The 16,374-nt window shown below is 45.6% G+C and overlaps 1 protein-coding gene across 2 annotated transcripts in view; it reads right to left on the minus strand.

Moving 5' to 3' along the window:
- AFAP1 (actin filament associated protein 1) overlaps nucleotides 1-16,374 on the minus strand; it is a 444,017-nt gene that overhangs the window by 41,343 nt on the left and 386,300 nt on the right. The window contains exons 13-15 of one of the 2 annotated variants that reach the window (XM_085642467.1): nucleotides 15,141-15,407; nucleotides 13,916-14,030; nucleotides 11,836-12,000 (exon numbers count right to left, since the gene is read on the minus strand). In XM_085642467.1, the coding sequence (XP_085498593.1) occupies nucleotides 11,836-12,000; nucleotides 13,916-14,030; nucleotides 15,141-15,407 (547 nt within the window). The remainder of the gene's footprint in view (nucleotides 1-11,835; nucleotides 12,001-13,915; nucleotides 14,031-15,140; nucleotides 15,408-16,374) is intronic. The other variant, XM_085642466.1, reaches the window with a different exon arrangement.

The following is a 16,374-nucleotide window of genomic DNA, read 5'->3' on the forward strand; positions in this document are numbered from 1 at the left end:
CCGTGGTATCCTATGTGAAGCCCTTGTAACCCACGATATGAAAAGTAGCATGGACAATGGTAGTGAAAAACCCACTGTACCTTCCATTAAGAATCCAAAATAAACCTACTGAAGGAAATAAGCATTGGCAAAACCAATAGGTCTTGTATTCGGGACCTCCTGGCTTAGCAACTGGTTTTTAGGGATTCTGTACGCCATGGCTACACACAATCATTTCCCCAGGGGAAGAAAGTATGATCTGTGGTGCAGCTAAGGGCTGCAATGTTGTCTGCAGGGTGGGGGACAGGGAGGAAGTAAGGTGGGGGTACATGGAGCGGAAGATGTGCATGAGGTGGACTGAGTCATGGGGATATTTTGGGGGTTTCATTACATACTGCTGCCTAAATGATGCCCCTAGTCTCTAGAAGAGATGCAGATTTGGCAGTAGTGTGCTATGCTGTATCGGAGTCGCTTTCCCTCAACCACACCCAGGGGGTAAGCCTTCTCTACTTGCTATCGCTACCTTTAGTGAGTCAAGTGTGCAAAGGCAGTAACTTGGGTATTGAATTATAATGAAACAAACTTAGGCCTCACCATCGCCTTATTCCTTTGGTCTCCCATCTGTAAACATTCTGGAATTGGGAATGCTTAGAAACAGGCTCCGTTAAGGGAGCAAGTGCTATCAAAACTATTCCCACCATCTGCTTTGTTGAAACTTGCACTATAAGTGTTGTTGATAACAGAAGCATATTGGGTGGTTGTTCTAATAGTTGTTTGCAATGTGCATACACTTCCTTTATTGCTCTGGATTAGATCACTGTGTAGTTTTAGATACTTGTGAAAAGCCCCCTGAATGTGTACGTGCACTGTTTTCAGCCTATCCTATTAACATCTGTTAGAATGTTTTGCTGAGATGTGAATTAAAAATAACAGTATATAGGCTATACTGATGAAGACTAGTCTTTTGAGCACTTGTGTGAATACACTATGTACTGAAATAAAAGCAGAGAAGCTCTTGCCAGATATTTGAGCAAATGCCATTTAAATTACAGGACGCTGCTTTCTTAAAGACCAGCGTAGAAACAGGATAGTTGAAAAGATGTGCATCAGCAAGAGCTCATGCATGAATTGACATTTCACACTTAGTATGCACCAGTGGTGCTAGAATCATCTTCAGAGCGGGGATGCTTCCATTAATGTTTCATCACTGAAGCCATAGGGATTGTGAAAAATCCATGTGTCACAAAAAACAAGTGTAGCTAATATAATCAGCGAGAGAGTGGCAAGAATGTATTATGTAACTGGTGGTACATTTTGGAGCACACTGCCACAAAACTATCACTAAAGCATGTTGTGTTAGTGCCCTGCCATTATAGACAACACATTTTAAATTGAAATGACCATTACATTTGCACTGATATACAGCTTTACTGATAAAACTATACAGCGTACAAACTATGAGGTCCATTAGGATGGCGGGCGGAAAAGCACCCCGATCACCAAGGTAGCGGGAAAACACCACCCGCCAGGACCGCGGGAAAACCGCCGGTCCGATTATTATGCTCCGCAGTGGAAATCCGACCGCGGCGGTCGGATCGCGGAGGTTAACATTGTGGCGGGCGGTGCTGCCAGCAGCACCACCGCAATGTCCAAACAAGCATGTCCTGCATGTCCCTGCACTGTGTGGCAGGCACAGCGCCTGCCACCTGGTACGGGGACATGTAGGGGGGTACCATGGGTACCCCCCCCCAGTGCACCCACACACACCCCGAACACATTGGGGGTCCACAATGGACCCCCGGAGACATTCCCCGCATGCCTTTCCATGGCGGTTCCACCACCGCAGAAAGCTGGCGACCGCCGGCATCATAATCGTGCCGGCGGTGCTTGGCCCTGATCCGCCACAATTGTGGTGGTCCAGCTCCGCACGCCAGGCAAGCGGGCGGACTGCAACCGGCGGAAAAGTGGCGGGCGGAAAATCACACCGCTGCGGTCACGACCGCAATGTTAATCGGACCGGCGGTGATCAGGGCTTCGATGGCGGGCGGATGTCCACCGCCGGTCCGGCAGTTGCAACCGCCTGCCCGGCGGAGGGAATCCCCCCTCCATCCTAATGGACCCCTATGTGTGGAAATCGGCATCACCAAATGTATTTATTTGTTTTGACTGCATTAAAATCTTTGTTTCCACCACAATTCAAAATTACAAAACATTTGCTTCATTTGTGCTTTCCTAATTCTGAAATATGTGTACAGTTCATTCACAGGCATTTCAGTTTTGTTGTGTGCTAGAATAAAATGAAGATCCCACAGACTTTTCACTCTCCCAGTACCCTGCAGAAATTAGAACAAATCTCACTTTGCAGTCGGAGAAAGAAAAGTAAACACCAAGCTCCTTTTAAAAAGAATAAACAGCATTTGTGGAAAACAGAGCCAGATATTCGACCTCTGTCTTTGAATGCAAAGCAAATGTGTCAAGATAAAAACATAATTTAAAGGCCTCTTTATTGTCTATTCGACTTCTGAACTCTAGCATGTTTATTTTGAGGGTGCTTCATTACCGCCCCACTCCTCTATTTCCAGTGCCTATGGCATGAGCATGAAAATGAGAGAGAGTATTGTTTAAGTTATGCTACTGGTAAAGAGCACTGGCCAAAATGAACAAGATCGTGGGCAGTATATTGTTCATCACAGGCATGTGAAGATGAACTGGTAGTGGCAGAGACTTGTGGAATCAGCCAAGCAGAAAGATAGGAGGCAGGAAACCTTTTCAAAGAAATACAGCAGGTTTACGGCTCTGAACTAGCTTACAAGGGAGACAACTGAAAACACATGTACTCTCATGGAGTTCCTTGTGTAAAAAACAATAAAAAGATAATACAAGGAGTCAGTAAGATGTGGCAAACAGGCTGTGCTCCACAAGAGGGGCAAAGACATGCTGGACAGCCTGAAACAAATAAAGCCAGCAAATAGAAAGCAAATACACGTGAGTTACAAAACACAAAGCCAATGGTAAGCAATCGGTGGAATGCATTCCCAGGGAAGCTTTCAGCATGTCCCCAATATGTCTTTGCAATCAGATAGCTATGCTGTCTGGTAGGCTTCAACCTAAAAACAAGGCTACAATGTGGGAAGCTCCACCCTTTATCCCTCCTCGAGAATTGTATAGCGATCTCCTACTAGCTGTAGTACAGCTAGACGAGGGAAAGTGGTTGACACTTTTCTTCATTCTGCTCATCACAAAGGACCTACAGGAAATGCCTTTAAGCATAAAGTTGTAGGGAAATATACTCAGCAGGCCACCTACTGCTGCCTACCATAGCCATTCCCTTGACTACAGCAGCAGGTCCCCTAGGACTCATGACGGCGTGGAGATTTTGGTGCTTTGTACTATTGTGAATGATTACTGCCAGCGGCTATTGAGGCTTCTTACTGCCTAGGATCACTGATTCTTATTACTGATTAGGACAACTGATGCATGTTACTGCTTGGGGTCACTGTAGTTCATACTGCCTCGGGAGAATATTGATGGTAGACCACTGATGCTCATACCCGTCTGGGCACAGTCCTCAGCCTCAAAGAGGAATCTAGGCTGTACCAGACATGGAACAACTTCAGAGGTGTAGTAACAAGAATACATAATGATAGCTTGTTTTTTATATAGTATATAACGAATAGTTTCTTACCTGTTGGTGTAGTTTTGCAGCTTGAAGATCTTTCTGGATTCACTATGCTGTGCATTATTCCGCGATCTTGTGGTTGGGTCCGGATTCGTAGTCCTTTCTTTGTTTTTTTTGTGGTTTTTTTGTAGCCCAGGTGGGCGGCGACGACCCACCATTTGGTGCACCTCCCGTGACGTCGTCGTGCTTCCTGCGGAAGTCCCACCTTTGGGGCGCCATCTTCGGGTTCTTTTTTCCTTTCTTTTTTTTTTTTTTTTTAACCCTAGGCGATTGATTAATTCTTATTGTTCATTTTTCTGTACGTTTTCAGTCCTTCTGATTTCTCAATTTTACCCCCTCTTCCTCCAGCCTCATCTTCCTGGCGGAGGTGGGTGGGTTCGCTAGTGAATCCAGAAAGATCTTCAAGCTGCAAAACTACACCGACAGGTAAGAAACTATTCGTTTTGCAGCGTGAATCTTTCTGGATTCACTATGCTGTGCATAGACTTTGTAGCGGTTTTCCTAATTTTGTGGTGGCTGGGTGGTAGATGAGCGTTGGTCGTTGAAAATGTGTTGAAGCACCTTCTGTCCGACCTGTGCTTCCTTGTTCATCTGAATGTCCACGCAGTAGTGTTTTGTGAACGTGTGCACAGATGCCCAAGTTGCCGCTAGACATATGTCCTGAATGGGCGTGTTCGCCAGGAAGGCAACAGTGGCCCCCTTCTTCCTTGTGGAGTGAGCCTGAGCTCCCTCTGCTAGCTCCTGTCCAGCCTGTTTGTGGCAGAATTGAATAGTGAGTGCAATCCATCTAGCGATGGTGCCCTTAGTCACTGGTCTACCCATGAAGCTAGTAGCAAAGGACACAAACAACTGCTTTGATTTCCTGAGTTTCTTCATTCTCTCAATGTAGTGCATCACCGCTCTTCTAGCGTCGAGGGTGTGCAGGGCCCTTTCTGCGTTTGAAGTTGGGTTTTGGAAGAAACTCGGTATCTGGATACTCTGGTTCATGTGGAACGCCGACACCACCTTGGGCATGAAGTGTGGGTCTGTTCTCAGGACTATCCTGTCCTTGTGAATCTGAATGTAGGGTTCCTGTAGCGTTAGCGCTTGAAGCTCGCTCACCCTGCGTAGTGAGGTTATGGCCACCAGAAAGGCCGTTTTCATCGTCAACATTTGCAGCGTGGCCTTGTGAATAGGTTCAAACGGTGCCTTCATGAGCTCAGTCAGTACCACGTTGAGGTTCCATGCCGGCGGCGGCAACCATTTAGGAGGGGCAATTCTTTTGGCTCCTTCCATGAATCTCCTCACAACCTGCGAAGTGAAGAAACTTCCACCCTTCTCCCCTCTGGTGTAAGCTACGATCGCCGCTAGATGTACCCTTAGGGAGCTCGAGCAGAGGTTACTCTTTAGAAGGTGTGTGAGGTACCTCAGTACGGTTGAGTCTGTAGTCATTCTGTTTTGCAGGCCCCTCTTCCTGCACCACACAGTAAATCTCTTCCATTTGGCGCTGTAGCATTTTCGTGTAGTTGGTTTTCTTGCCTCCTGCAGCACCCGCATAGTGCTAGGAGGCAACTTAAGGTGAGTGAACTCTAGGTCCTCAGGAGCCATGCCGCCAGGTTGAGTGTCTCTGGTTCCGGATGTAGGACCTCTCCGTTTTGCATGGAGAGCAGGTCCCTTCTTCTCTCGAACCTGTGGGGATTGCCCTGTGCCATTTCTTGAATTTGTGAGAACCATGTCTGCCTTACCCACTGCGGACCCACTAGGATCAGAGTCATGTTGCTGGTTCTGCACTTCTCGAGCACTCTGTGCAACAGGGGTATCGGTGGAAAGGCGTAGGCAAATGTCCTCGACCAGCTTATCCATAGGGCATTTCCTTGGGATTGCCGATCTGGTTGCCTGGACGCGAAGCTTTGGCATTTTGCATTTTGGCGTGTTGCAAACAGGTCTATTGTGGGAGTTCCCCATCTCTGGAAAATCTTCTCCGTTTCCTGGCCATTGAGCTCCCACTCGTGTGATGCCGAGGTCTGCCTGCTTAGCCAGTCTGCCTCCACATTGTCCTTCCCTGGAAGGTGAATTGCCAGTAGATCTATCCTGAGAGGTATGGCCCATCTCCAAATCTCCTGTGCCAGCGAGGAGAGAGGGAACGACTGTGTCCCCCCCGCTTGTTGATGTAGAACATTGCCGTGGTGTTGTCTGTTTGAACCAACACCCTCTGGTTGTACAGGTGCCTCTGGAATGCCTTCAGGGCTAGCAGGATGGTTTTCAATTCGAGGTAATGGATATGGCGTACCGCATCTGCTGGAGCCCACAGACCCCTCACTCTGAGGTTGTCCATGTGCGCTCCCCATCCCTTTTGCGATGCGTCCGTGGTAATGGTCATTGTTGGGTTTGGTGGTGTCAGGCTTCTCCCTGCTGTCATGTTGTCTCTGTTCCACCAAGTCATCTCCTCCTGCACTGCGTGCGTAACAACCACTAGATCCTCCCAACTTCCGTTTGCTTGTGACCATTGCTGTTGTAGCCATTCTTGGAATGGTCTCATGTGCAGGCGTACATTCGGCACAAGCTGGATACACGACGCCATCATCCCCATCATCTTGCTCACTGACCTCACTGTCAGAGCTCGCCCCTTCCGGTAGAGCCGCGTCTCCTTCAGTAGGGCATCTGTCCTCCTGTCGCTGGGCACCACTGTTCTGCTCAGGGAGTTGATCTTTGCCCCCAGGAAAATCTTCACCTGCTCCGGTTCCAGTGATGACTTCCCCCAGTGAATCGAGAACACCAGGTTCGTCCGAGTGTCTGTTACGCCTTTTGCGTGTCTCTCGCACTTCTCGCATGAGTTTGCCTTGACCAGCCAGTCGTCTAAGTAGGGGTAGACATGGATTCCCTGCCTTCGTAGGTGGGCCGCGACCGCCGACAGGCATTTTGTAAAGACCCTTGCCGCCGATTTTAATCCGTAGGCCAGGGTTGTGAACTGGTAGTGTTTCTGGTCGATGTTGAACCTTAGAAGGCCCTTGTGTCTTCTGTTTATTGGGATGTGCAGGTAGGCATCCTTGAGGTCCACGGTGACCATGAAGGCCCCGTCTCTTATTTGGGGCAGTACCTCCTGCAGCGAAGTCATTTTGAACTTCTGCGTTCTGATGAACTTGTTTAGGTAACGCAGGTCCAGGATGGGTCTGAGGTTTCCGTCTACTTTCGGTACCACGAAGTAGTTTGAGTAGACCCCCTTGTTGCGTTCTCTGAACGGCACTGCCTCTATGGCTCTCTTTTCTAGAAGTTTCGGTGTTTCTTCTCTGAGTAGGGCCAGTTCTTGAGCCGATCTCTGCTTTCCCTTTGGTCTTCTGTTTGGAGGTCTTTTCTCCAAATCCACGCAGTATCCGTACTGCATGACGTTCAGTATCCACTTGTCTGTGGTTATACTTCGCCACTCCTGAAGGTAGAACCTCAGTCTTCCGCCTACTGGTGTTGTATGCTCGTAGGCTTTCGGATCTTCTCTCTCCCCTGATGTTACTGTACTGCGCCTCACCCTTGGGGGCATGTCGAGGGTAGGCGTCCTCTTGCGTGCTGAGTCACTTTGATGAGGGCTGGTCACCCCCTCTCCTCCTCTGGCCACGTCCGTTCCCTCTCCCGCGAAAGGACTGGCCCCGAGGTTGGTACTGCCAGTTTTGCTTCTGTTGGCCTTGTTGTCCGTGACCATCACCCTGCTGGAACGTCTGGTGCGACGCCCCCTGCTGGCTTCCTCCCCTACCGTAGGGTCTCCTTGAGGGATTGCCTCGCCTCATTCCCCTCAGCTGTAGGGCCCCCATGGACCTCGCCGTTTCTTTTTCTTTTTTCAGCTGGGTGAGTTTCTCGTCTACTGTTGCTCCGAACAGTGTCTCTCCGTTGAAGGGGGTGCTAAGGATGTTGTTCTGCACCTCCGGTTTGAATCCCGAGATTCTTAGCCATGCATGCCTTCTCTCGGTGACCCCTATGGCCATTAGTCTTGCTGAAGTCTCTGCCCCGTCCAACGCTGTCTTTATACAAGAGTTGGCGATGTTTTTACCTTCGTCTACCAGGTGCGAGGCTCTCTGGCGGTATTCCTCGGGGAGGTGCTTTACTAGCTCCCCCATCTCGTCCCAGTGCTGGTACTGGTGCCTATTGAGAAGTGCATTGGAATTCGCCATGCGCCAGTGCATTGCGGCGTTCCTGTCGACCTTTCTTCCTGTGAGGTCTATCCTCCTGCTTTCTTTATCAGGTGGTGGCCCCGAAGTTGCTGGTACGTTGGCCCTTCTCCTGGCCGTGGAAGCTATGATTGAGTCGGCGGTGATGCTACCCTTGATGTAAGGGGGGTCCAGAGAAGAGTGCTTATACTTCTTCTCCGTCCTGGACGTGATCGAACGGCAAGTCGCTGGTTCCTGGAAGGCTTCCCTCCCCCGATTCATCACACTTTGCAGCATGGGGAGGAATTGGCTCCTCGTCTGGATGGGGAGCAGTGTCTCGAGTAGGAAGTCGGCTTTCGGCCTCTCTTCGTCGAGTTTGACGCCGAAGGCTGTCGCTGCGCCCCTGACCACCATGTTGTACACCCCGATGTCGTCGGGTGGCGAATGCCTCGAAGGGTACGTGTCTACGGGCTCCTCCGGGTTTTCGGTGTCGAGATCCTGCCATTCGATGTCGTGGCTGGTAGATGGCGCCGAGCTGTAGAACGACTGCTGGTCTTCTTCCTCGGCATCGCCTTCATAATATGTCTCGTCTTCCTCTTCGAGATCTCTTGTCAGCCCCTCGGTGTCGAATTCGTCCTCGATTTCGACGACGTTCGTCAGTGGAGCCGTTGGAATCTTGAATTCCTTCATCTTGGCATCGAACTCCTTCTTCCTTTGAAGGATGTTATCCATTTCGGCCTCGAGCCGCCTCTTCTTTTTCTCCATCTTGGAGATGCTTTCGGCGTCGACCGCGGGTCTTTGACGGAACTTGCGTCGACGACGACCGCTCTTTCTGCGTCGAGCATCCCGTCTCATGGGTCGACTTCGACGATCCTTGCCTTTCGGCGTCTTTCGGCACCAGGGAGTCCTTTTCGAAGGATCCGCTCGGCCTCTTGTCCATGGTTCCCCCCTTGGTCGTCGGACTTTTCGGCGCCGGGGCTCCCTTCGTGGACTTTGACTCTGATTTCCTCGAGTCACCCTCGGGTTTTGGAGGTATTTTCTGTTTTGAGCTCGACGATTCTCTTACCTCGTCTTCATTTTTCTTGTCGGTCTCTACGACCGTGAAGCTGTCGGGTCCCTCGGCGACGTTGTCCTCATCGTCCGTGGATAGGCCCAGATAGTAGAGCGACGGGGCCTTACCCTTGCCATCCATGCTGGCGTTGGCTCTTCTCTGCCGATCTCTCACTCGGAGCGTCTTCGGTGCGAAGGCTGAGCAGGCGTTGCAGTCCTTACTCTGATGGTCGACCGGTAGGCAGAGGTTGCAGACCGGATGCTGGTCCTTCTGCGCGAATTTGTGGTGGCAGTTAGGGCAGAACTTGAATGGCGTCTTGTCCATTGCGCTCAGGGCCTCTGAGTGCGCATTCTCCAAGGGCGTCGAAGAAAAAGGCGCAAAACTTCCTTTCTTCGCGCTCCTGATGTAATCTATTCCTTTTCCTGTGATATCTTCGTAGTAGTTATCGACGAAACTCGCTTTTCTTTCTTCTTCCTTCGATTGTAATTCTGGAGCTTCCCGATGACGATCCAGACCCAACGGCGGAAAAAGAATCTGAAGATGGCGCCCCAAAGGTGGGACTTCCGCAGGAAGCACAACGACGTCACGGGAGGTGCACCAAATGGTGGGTCGTCGCCGCCCACCTGGGCTACAAAAAAAACAAAACAAAGAAAAGACTATGAATCCGGACCCAACCACAAGATCGCGGAATAATGCACAGCATAGTGAATCCAGAAAGATACACGCTGCAAAATACCACATTTCACCCAATTATAAGCACCGTAAATAATAGGTGATACTATTAACGATTTTAATTGTTCTCAGTTCGCAGACCTTGAAAGGATGGAAGGCTGAGCCAGCCTTGCTGGGACTCAAAGGCATGGCCTACAGATCCCTGAATAGGTCAGTGGCAAATGAGTTCACCACCGAGCCAAGCAGACGTGAGATTATCACCAATGAGCTGTGGGTAGTTAATTTAATCAATTGGATTCCATATGGCTACGGCTACTTTTACAGTTCCTGCCATAAACAAAGACAATCCGCTACCCCAATCCAAAAACTATGAAACAAGGCCTTAGATGTCTGAATTGTGCTAGTTTACGTTTTTTAATTCATAGTGTCAAAACTGAACTCAAAGTCTCACGTAAGAGGAAGTAAAAGTCAGATTCAGGTACACTACAAACAAAGAAACTGTCACATGCACATACTGAAAACATGTCAGCTATGTGTATTTTTCCCTTTGTTTGGAATTTGTGTATGCCTCCTCCTTCTGTCAAGATGTTTTGTTCTAAAAAGTTGAATACGTGTAAACAGTTTCAATATGTGTATCAGTTATTGCAACACTGGTAGCCCTTATCAAGTATTTGGTCAAATGATCCATTGCTAATCAAGTATACACAATAAAAAAAGGCTTGGCCATGATCAAACAGGCAGCTTGGAGTATTTTTCCCATAAAGGAAAATGAAAAGAAAAAAAAAAAAAGGTTAAACAAATCAGACATCTGAAGATCATTAGAAAAAGGGTGAAGTGAAAAGTGAAAGGGAATAATGTGTTGGCATGCATTGTGCTGAGTGGGAGACGTCTGTGATTAAGTAACAACAAAATTAAGGGAACGCTGAAGCCTAGTTTACTGAGGTTGGACTTCTGAAAGGGAAACAATTATATTCCCTTTGCTTTGACTTCAAACACAAACCAGAACTTTCACCTAATCCACCATGAGACCGAAAGAACATGACCACTTTAAGTAGAAATGTTGCAAAGTGCACATGGCACAATTAGAAACACTGAGCCATGCTCATGAAACTGGCCCAGGGCAAGAGTCTGCCAATGGACAACACACACAGCAAATTCAAAATTAATAGAATTGCAATTGTAACGCAACATATGCTTTACAATATCACTCAGGTACTGAATCTGTGAAAACCACTTTTTTATTAGAGATTTTATTTTTATTATTTTTTTCAGGCAACTCTTTAGACGTTAGTTCTTCATTTCCCCATCAAGGGTCACGGCAACAAGCGCACTGGCCTGCATCTGTATCAAATTCAGAGAAATTAAAAGGTTAAGAGATCTGAATAATCCATAGGAGAATGACAAAGGACATTCAGTTCCTGAGCAGAGTTCAGTATGAAGGTCCACCTTATTTGTTTATTAAGCAGCTGTAACATTTCGAATGAAACTTGAATTACATGCCAATATAAAGTGTACAAGAATATCACAACTGCATATAATCAACACATATTTACTAACTCTTTGAGAGATTTAGTATATGGCATACTAGATCAGGTGTCTTCACGACTAGCTCTCGAGCTACTGGCAGCTCTCAAGCTACCTCAAAGTATCTATCCTGTGAGCATCCCTGCCTTATAAAAGTGAAGCTTTTACTTGTCTAAATATAGAACATATGAGCAACAAAATTGAAAAGTGTTTATTTTAGACAAAACTGATGTTTTTATATGTAAAACAAAATGATGAAATTTCCAAAATATATTTAAAGCTGCTATTTTTGTGATAAATCGTGGGGCGTTGGGCAAACCTGTTACTAATATCATTACATTGGTGCCAAGGACATTGCAGCTATGGCTGATATGTATTATCAATTTAGCAGTATTCCACATTGACAAAACATTTTTCACATTACTGCTGCCAACCTTGCCGGATGCACTGAGGTGATTACTGCTGGTACACCTACATTGTGTGGCCGCTAATGTAAATGTGGTCACTGTTACAACACAAAAAATATGAGTAGCTCAGGATGATTTTCACTGAACATAAGTAGCTGTTATTACCCAAGATGTTGGAGACCCCTGTACTAGACCATGGTGAAGTAAATAGAGGGTACTCTGCGGACTTCCAAATGTTTCCCATTTACTTGATCGAATACCCATCAATGTATGGTTTGGATATTCCTTATACACAGACCATCTAGAACTTGGCAAGAAGAGGTGGAGAGAACCTCACAGATGGAAGTTAATGAACCTCTTCTATACGGAGCACAAGTAAAACAGCTTAGAGGGCATTGAAGTGTTCCATACCAGTGTTGACTTCAATAGCAGCTCGGATGTCCTTCCTTTCTTTGCGGAGTTGAGCCAGCCTGTTCCGCAAGGCTTCTTTTTTCTTTAACAACTCCTCCTCTTTGGCCTGCAACATTTTTGCATCTGCTTCTACGCGATTCTTTCCATATTTATACTGCTCCGCATCTATGAAAAGTAAACAAGAAGCTTAATGTGCATTGCAGAGTCAACATCACTTATTCTATACTGAGTATTAGAAAGTAGCAAATCGAAGAGGATCATGTTAATTCAATATTCCTTATTAAGAGGACACCACTACCTTCTGGCGATGTGTGATCCGAAAAATCTGGATAAACGGTTTTAATTTATTTTAGATGTGTATTTTGACACTTCTGCTTCATCTTGGCAAAACAGATGTTTTCAATGCGCATACATATAGAATTACATGTGGTTAGCAGGGATGCTTTCCATAGAGGGGTTCCGAGTGACCTCAAATAGACAATAGGAGCAGAGCTCGAGTTGTCTTTGAGTTAAACACTGAGGTGGAAACCATCCTGGATTTTCACTATTAGGCAACTATAATGTTATCTTCTTTATAGCCCACCCTAATCATCTGCCCATGTTTTCAAGTAATATGCAGTGACATAAGTGTAAAGGGGCAGCAGGAAAAAACATGGCCTCTCCTGCTTGTTGAAAAGAAGAAAACAAAACTGGCCTGCTACCACCCACCCCACCAGCCTCTAAACCTTTCTTCTCCTCCCTTTTCTCCTGATATGCTCTCTGCTTTGTCAACACTGCACTGACGGGCTCTGTGTGAGCCCTGCCAGAACAGCCTGAAACTCCTTTATGACTGTTAAAGAGTGGGTAAGAGCTTTTGGTAAACACTGTTGCTACATCGTAGCAGTGAATTACCATAATCAGAAGCTGGCATTCAAATTAGTGGGGCTCGGTGAGACCCATGCATAACATTTCGGATTGTTATACTGGTTACAAAAGTCAATGAAATCTGCAACAGAAACTCTGATCATTCAGGAATGAAGACTGCATATGGAGATTTCCTTTATTGGGTTACACCATGCGCAACATTCTTCATGTGTACATGTCTAGCAGAATGTACTGCGCCGCAATCATTAGGCAATGCATGATCCATTTGCAGAGATGAGTATTTGCACATCAATATTATACAGATCTATACAAGATTGTGAATATTTTATAAACAGCCCAGATATAAATGATACACATACAAAAATCAGAAACAGGATCGTAGTGTTTCAAAACGAATAACTTGCAGTTGGGTGCAACTACACCTATTCATCAAATCATAATGGATGACCACGTGCAAATTCATTAAGTAATTAATGACTCGAGCAATATTTGATTACACTTTAGAAATGGATTTTCTTATATAAACGATGGGCAGGAACTGCCCCTTACATTAGTGCTAATCTACTACAATTAATCATGCCAGGGCAGCAAGAAAAATATCTGATGCAAAAAAGGGAATAATATTTTTCGCTTGTTCTTTAACTAGGAGATGGCAGCAATCCCAAAGCATAGCTGAAAGAATTGTGGTATTATTTGGGCAGGTTTGCCAGCAAAAGCCTAATTTCTTGAGGTTCATCACAATTTGAGCTTAAACCAGTAATGGCAATACAAAAATAGTGTATTATCCCGCATGCTGGCACAATGCGGTTGTAACAACGACCGCGTTGTGACAACGCAAACCATTACCCCGCAAGTTGTTACAACGACTTGCGGAGGCGCTGGATGTTGGAATAGTAAAATTTACTATTCCAACTCCAGTCTGTGCGGACTGTAGGGAAGGTGTTGGATTTTAAATCCAACACCTTCACCCCCCTCTGCAAGTCGTTGTAACGACTTGTGGAGTAATGGTATGCGTTGTCTTAAACGCGGTAGTTGTTACGACTGTTGTGAGAGCATGCGGGGTGAAGGTAGTTTACCGTATAAATCGGGTGACAACCAACTATCCATTTAAATAAAACAAACTGGTTCTAGATTAATCAAAGGTATAAGCATCATATATTGGTAACAGACAATGGTTCTACTAGAAGTGGACTTGACAGGGAGCAGGCACACTTACTTGAAGCTGTACGTTTCACATTTACAGGTGCAACCGGTTTTCTTTGGGGAGTGTTTGTAACTCTTCCTTTCGTCGACACTCCATTGGACATTGCAGGTGGTTTCTTGCCTTTAAACTATGTGTAAGAGAAGTGTAGAAAAAATACTTTTAGTGTTCACCTAATTTTTTTTAGTATGGAAATCAATGTGGTGAGACTATGCCTATTTATTTCCAATGTTTTTTCAAGGTTGACTTAAATGAAGGCTGCTTTAAAGAAGGTATGAGGTGATCAGTGTGTGCTGCAAGCTAGACTGGTGTAGCTCCATTCCACCATAACCTTGATCTGTGGAGCGGCAAAGTCAGGAAATGAGGACTCTTGTACATGGACATGCAGGACTAAAATTCTACAAGTTGATAACACAAAAACGGTGGAATGCAAAACTACCGGAAGACAGAATGGCTGCTCACAAGAACATGAGTTATGATGAAATCCTCTGATGCAATCTAAAAATGGCAGGTGTTGCAGCTTGTCAGTGTCCACATGACTCTTCCTAAAGAGGATCATTGGCAGTATCAGAGGCATACAAGTATTATCTGGCAGGATTTCAGAAGAAGTCCTTGCATCCAGGCCAAACTTGAGGAAGTAGATTATCTTGTGGTGTGCAAGTTTATCCAAGAACTTTGTTGAACGAAAAACGACATCCGAGTAAGCATTAACTATGACTAATGTTTTGTGGTTTTCTTTACTTGTATTCTTAATAGTTTGTTGCAAATTACAGTTGCGGCCAGGACAAAGTGGTATATCTTATCAGTGATGTTTTACTAAATAAATGTCAAATACATTTCAGTCGAAATTTAGGTGAGGGACAATCTTAGTTTTGCCTTCACCAATTATACAGACATAAGTGGGGCCAACTACATCTTAATAAGCAGTAGGACCTCCAAGCTAATGGTCCAAGCCAGCTGTTTTCAACTGCATATACCAGAAATATTTTGCATGTTTCTAAAGAGCCATCACTTGATAATGTTTGTAACATGGACTTTCTGAAATAAAGCACAGACCGTACTTTTGTAGGCGTAGGACAAGATATGATATAAGCCCTTTACATTCTTTACCATTTACTAGCAGAATTACAACTGGCAAAAAGCCAACATTTGCTCAGATTTAAATATGAAAAACACACAATGAAATGAGGAAACAGAATAAAGATACGTTGAGCAGAGATGAATGAATTAAACATTGTACCTGAGACTGGAGCCCGACAGATGCCCTCCCCACAGCAGAGGTGTTAGTGACAGACTGTGCAGAAGACAGATTGGAGGAGACAGGAGATTTGTAATGGTTAGAAGACAGTTTGTCAGTGGAAAACCTATTTGCTTTTCGGTCAGCCGGAGGATAGCGCGCAAAGATTTTCGGAGACGGCAAGTTATCGTACAGGCCTGCATTATCATAAAGCACGTCTTCGCCCGCGAGTCTGTTAAGCGAAGCAGGAAGGCTGTCTTCATGGTCCCACTGCAATACACATACTTTTACTGTTAGCATCAAGTCCATGCACAAGCAGAGCAGAAGGTTAGAATCAGCAAATCAAAGCATGGAAGACATTTATCCAATCAAATGTAGCACCACCCTCATGCAGCGCCCAAGATTATCACACCTGATTGTATGTGAGCTAATCATCATTAATTAAAGACCATTTCTGAAAAACATTAGGAGACCAAAACAAATTCGGAGTTTCATATGGAGTTTTGTACATGTAAAAAACAGAAGAATAGGCTTTATGGCTTCATGGCATATCGACTAGGTCATTCGGAAAATGAGTTTGTGCTAAAAAAAAAAATTGCACGTCTGCACATTAAGAATAAAGTATAAAGTACAAATAGGGCTTATTAACATAGGCACGTGCCACAAATTTGAGCTGGCTGTACAGGCCAATGCATAGTAAGAATAATGGGTGTATAACACAACTGAATGGATGCAATCCCGTTTCAGCACGTTTATTGCCATTTTCAGCCTTAATTGGTCAATCAGTTCTATGCCTTAAGGTTTCAACCATTACATAAAAAACACAAGTAACTAACCACAATGTCGGATTATGATTTTCTGCCATGCAAAGGGTAATTAACATTGTTCTAGAAGAAGGCCCTCTGAACTGGGAATAACACAGCCCCCTCTAGGGCCTCCCAGAAAAACGAAAATTAAAAAAAAACTACAAACATGCAATGTGTATAATTTAGATGAAAGTGCTGCAGGGTGTACAATACGGATGAAATTGCATCTCCGGAAGAACACGAGAAGGATGTATTCTATGCCCTGAACAGTGGAAAATACAGAGGGCTGGTGTTTTAAGTCTGGATAGCTAGTTTGAGGAAAGCTATTCTAAAGCATGTCGGACATCTCTGTTAAGTAGATGGCACGCATGTTTTGAAGCTGCTGAAGGCAGCAGATCTGCACTGAAAAAGGGCCAAACAAAACTGACCCA

This window comes from Triturus cristatus, chromosome 2_2 (assembly GCF_964204655.1).
Source record: "Triturus cristatus chromosome 2_2, aTriCri1.1, whole genome shotgun sequence".
Taxonomy (NCBI): Eukaryota; Metazoa; Chordata; class Amphibia; order Caudata; family Salamandridae; genus Triturus; species Triturus cristatus.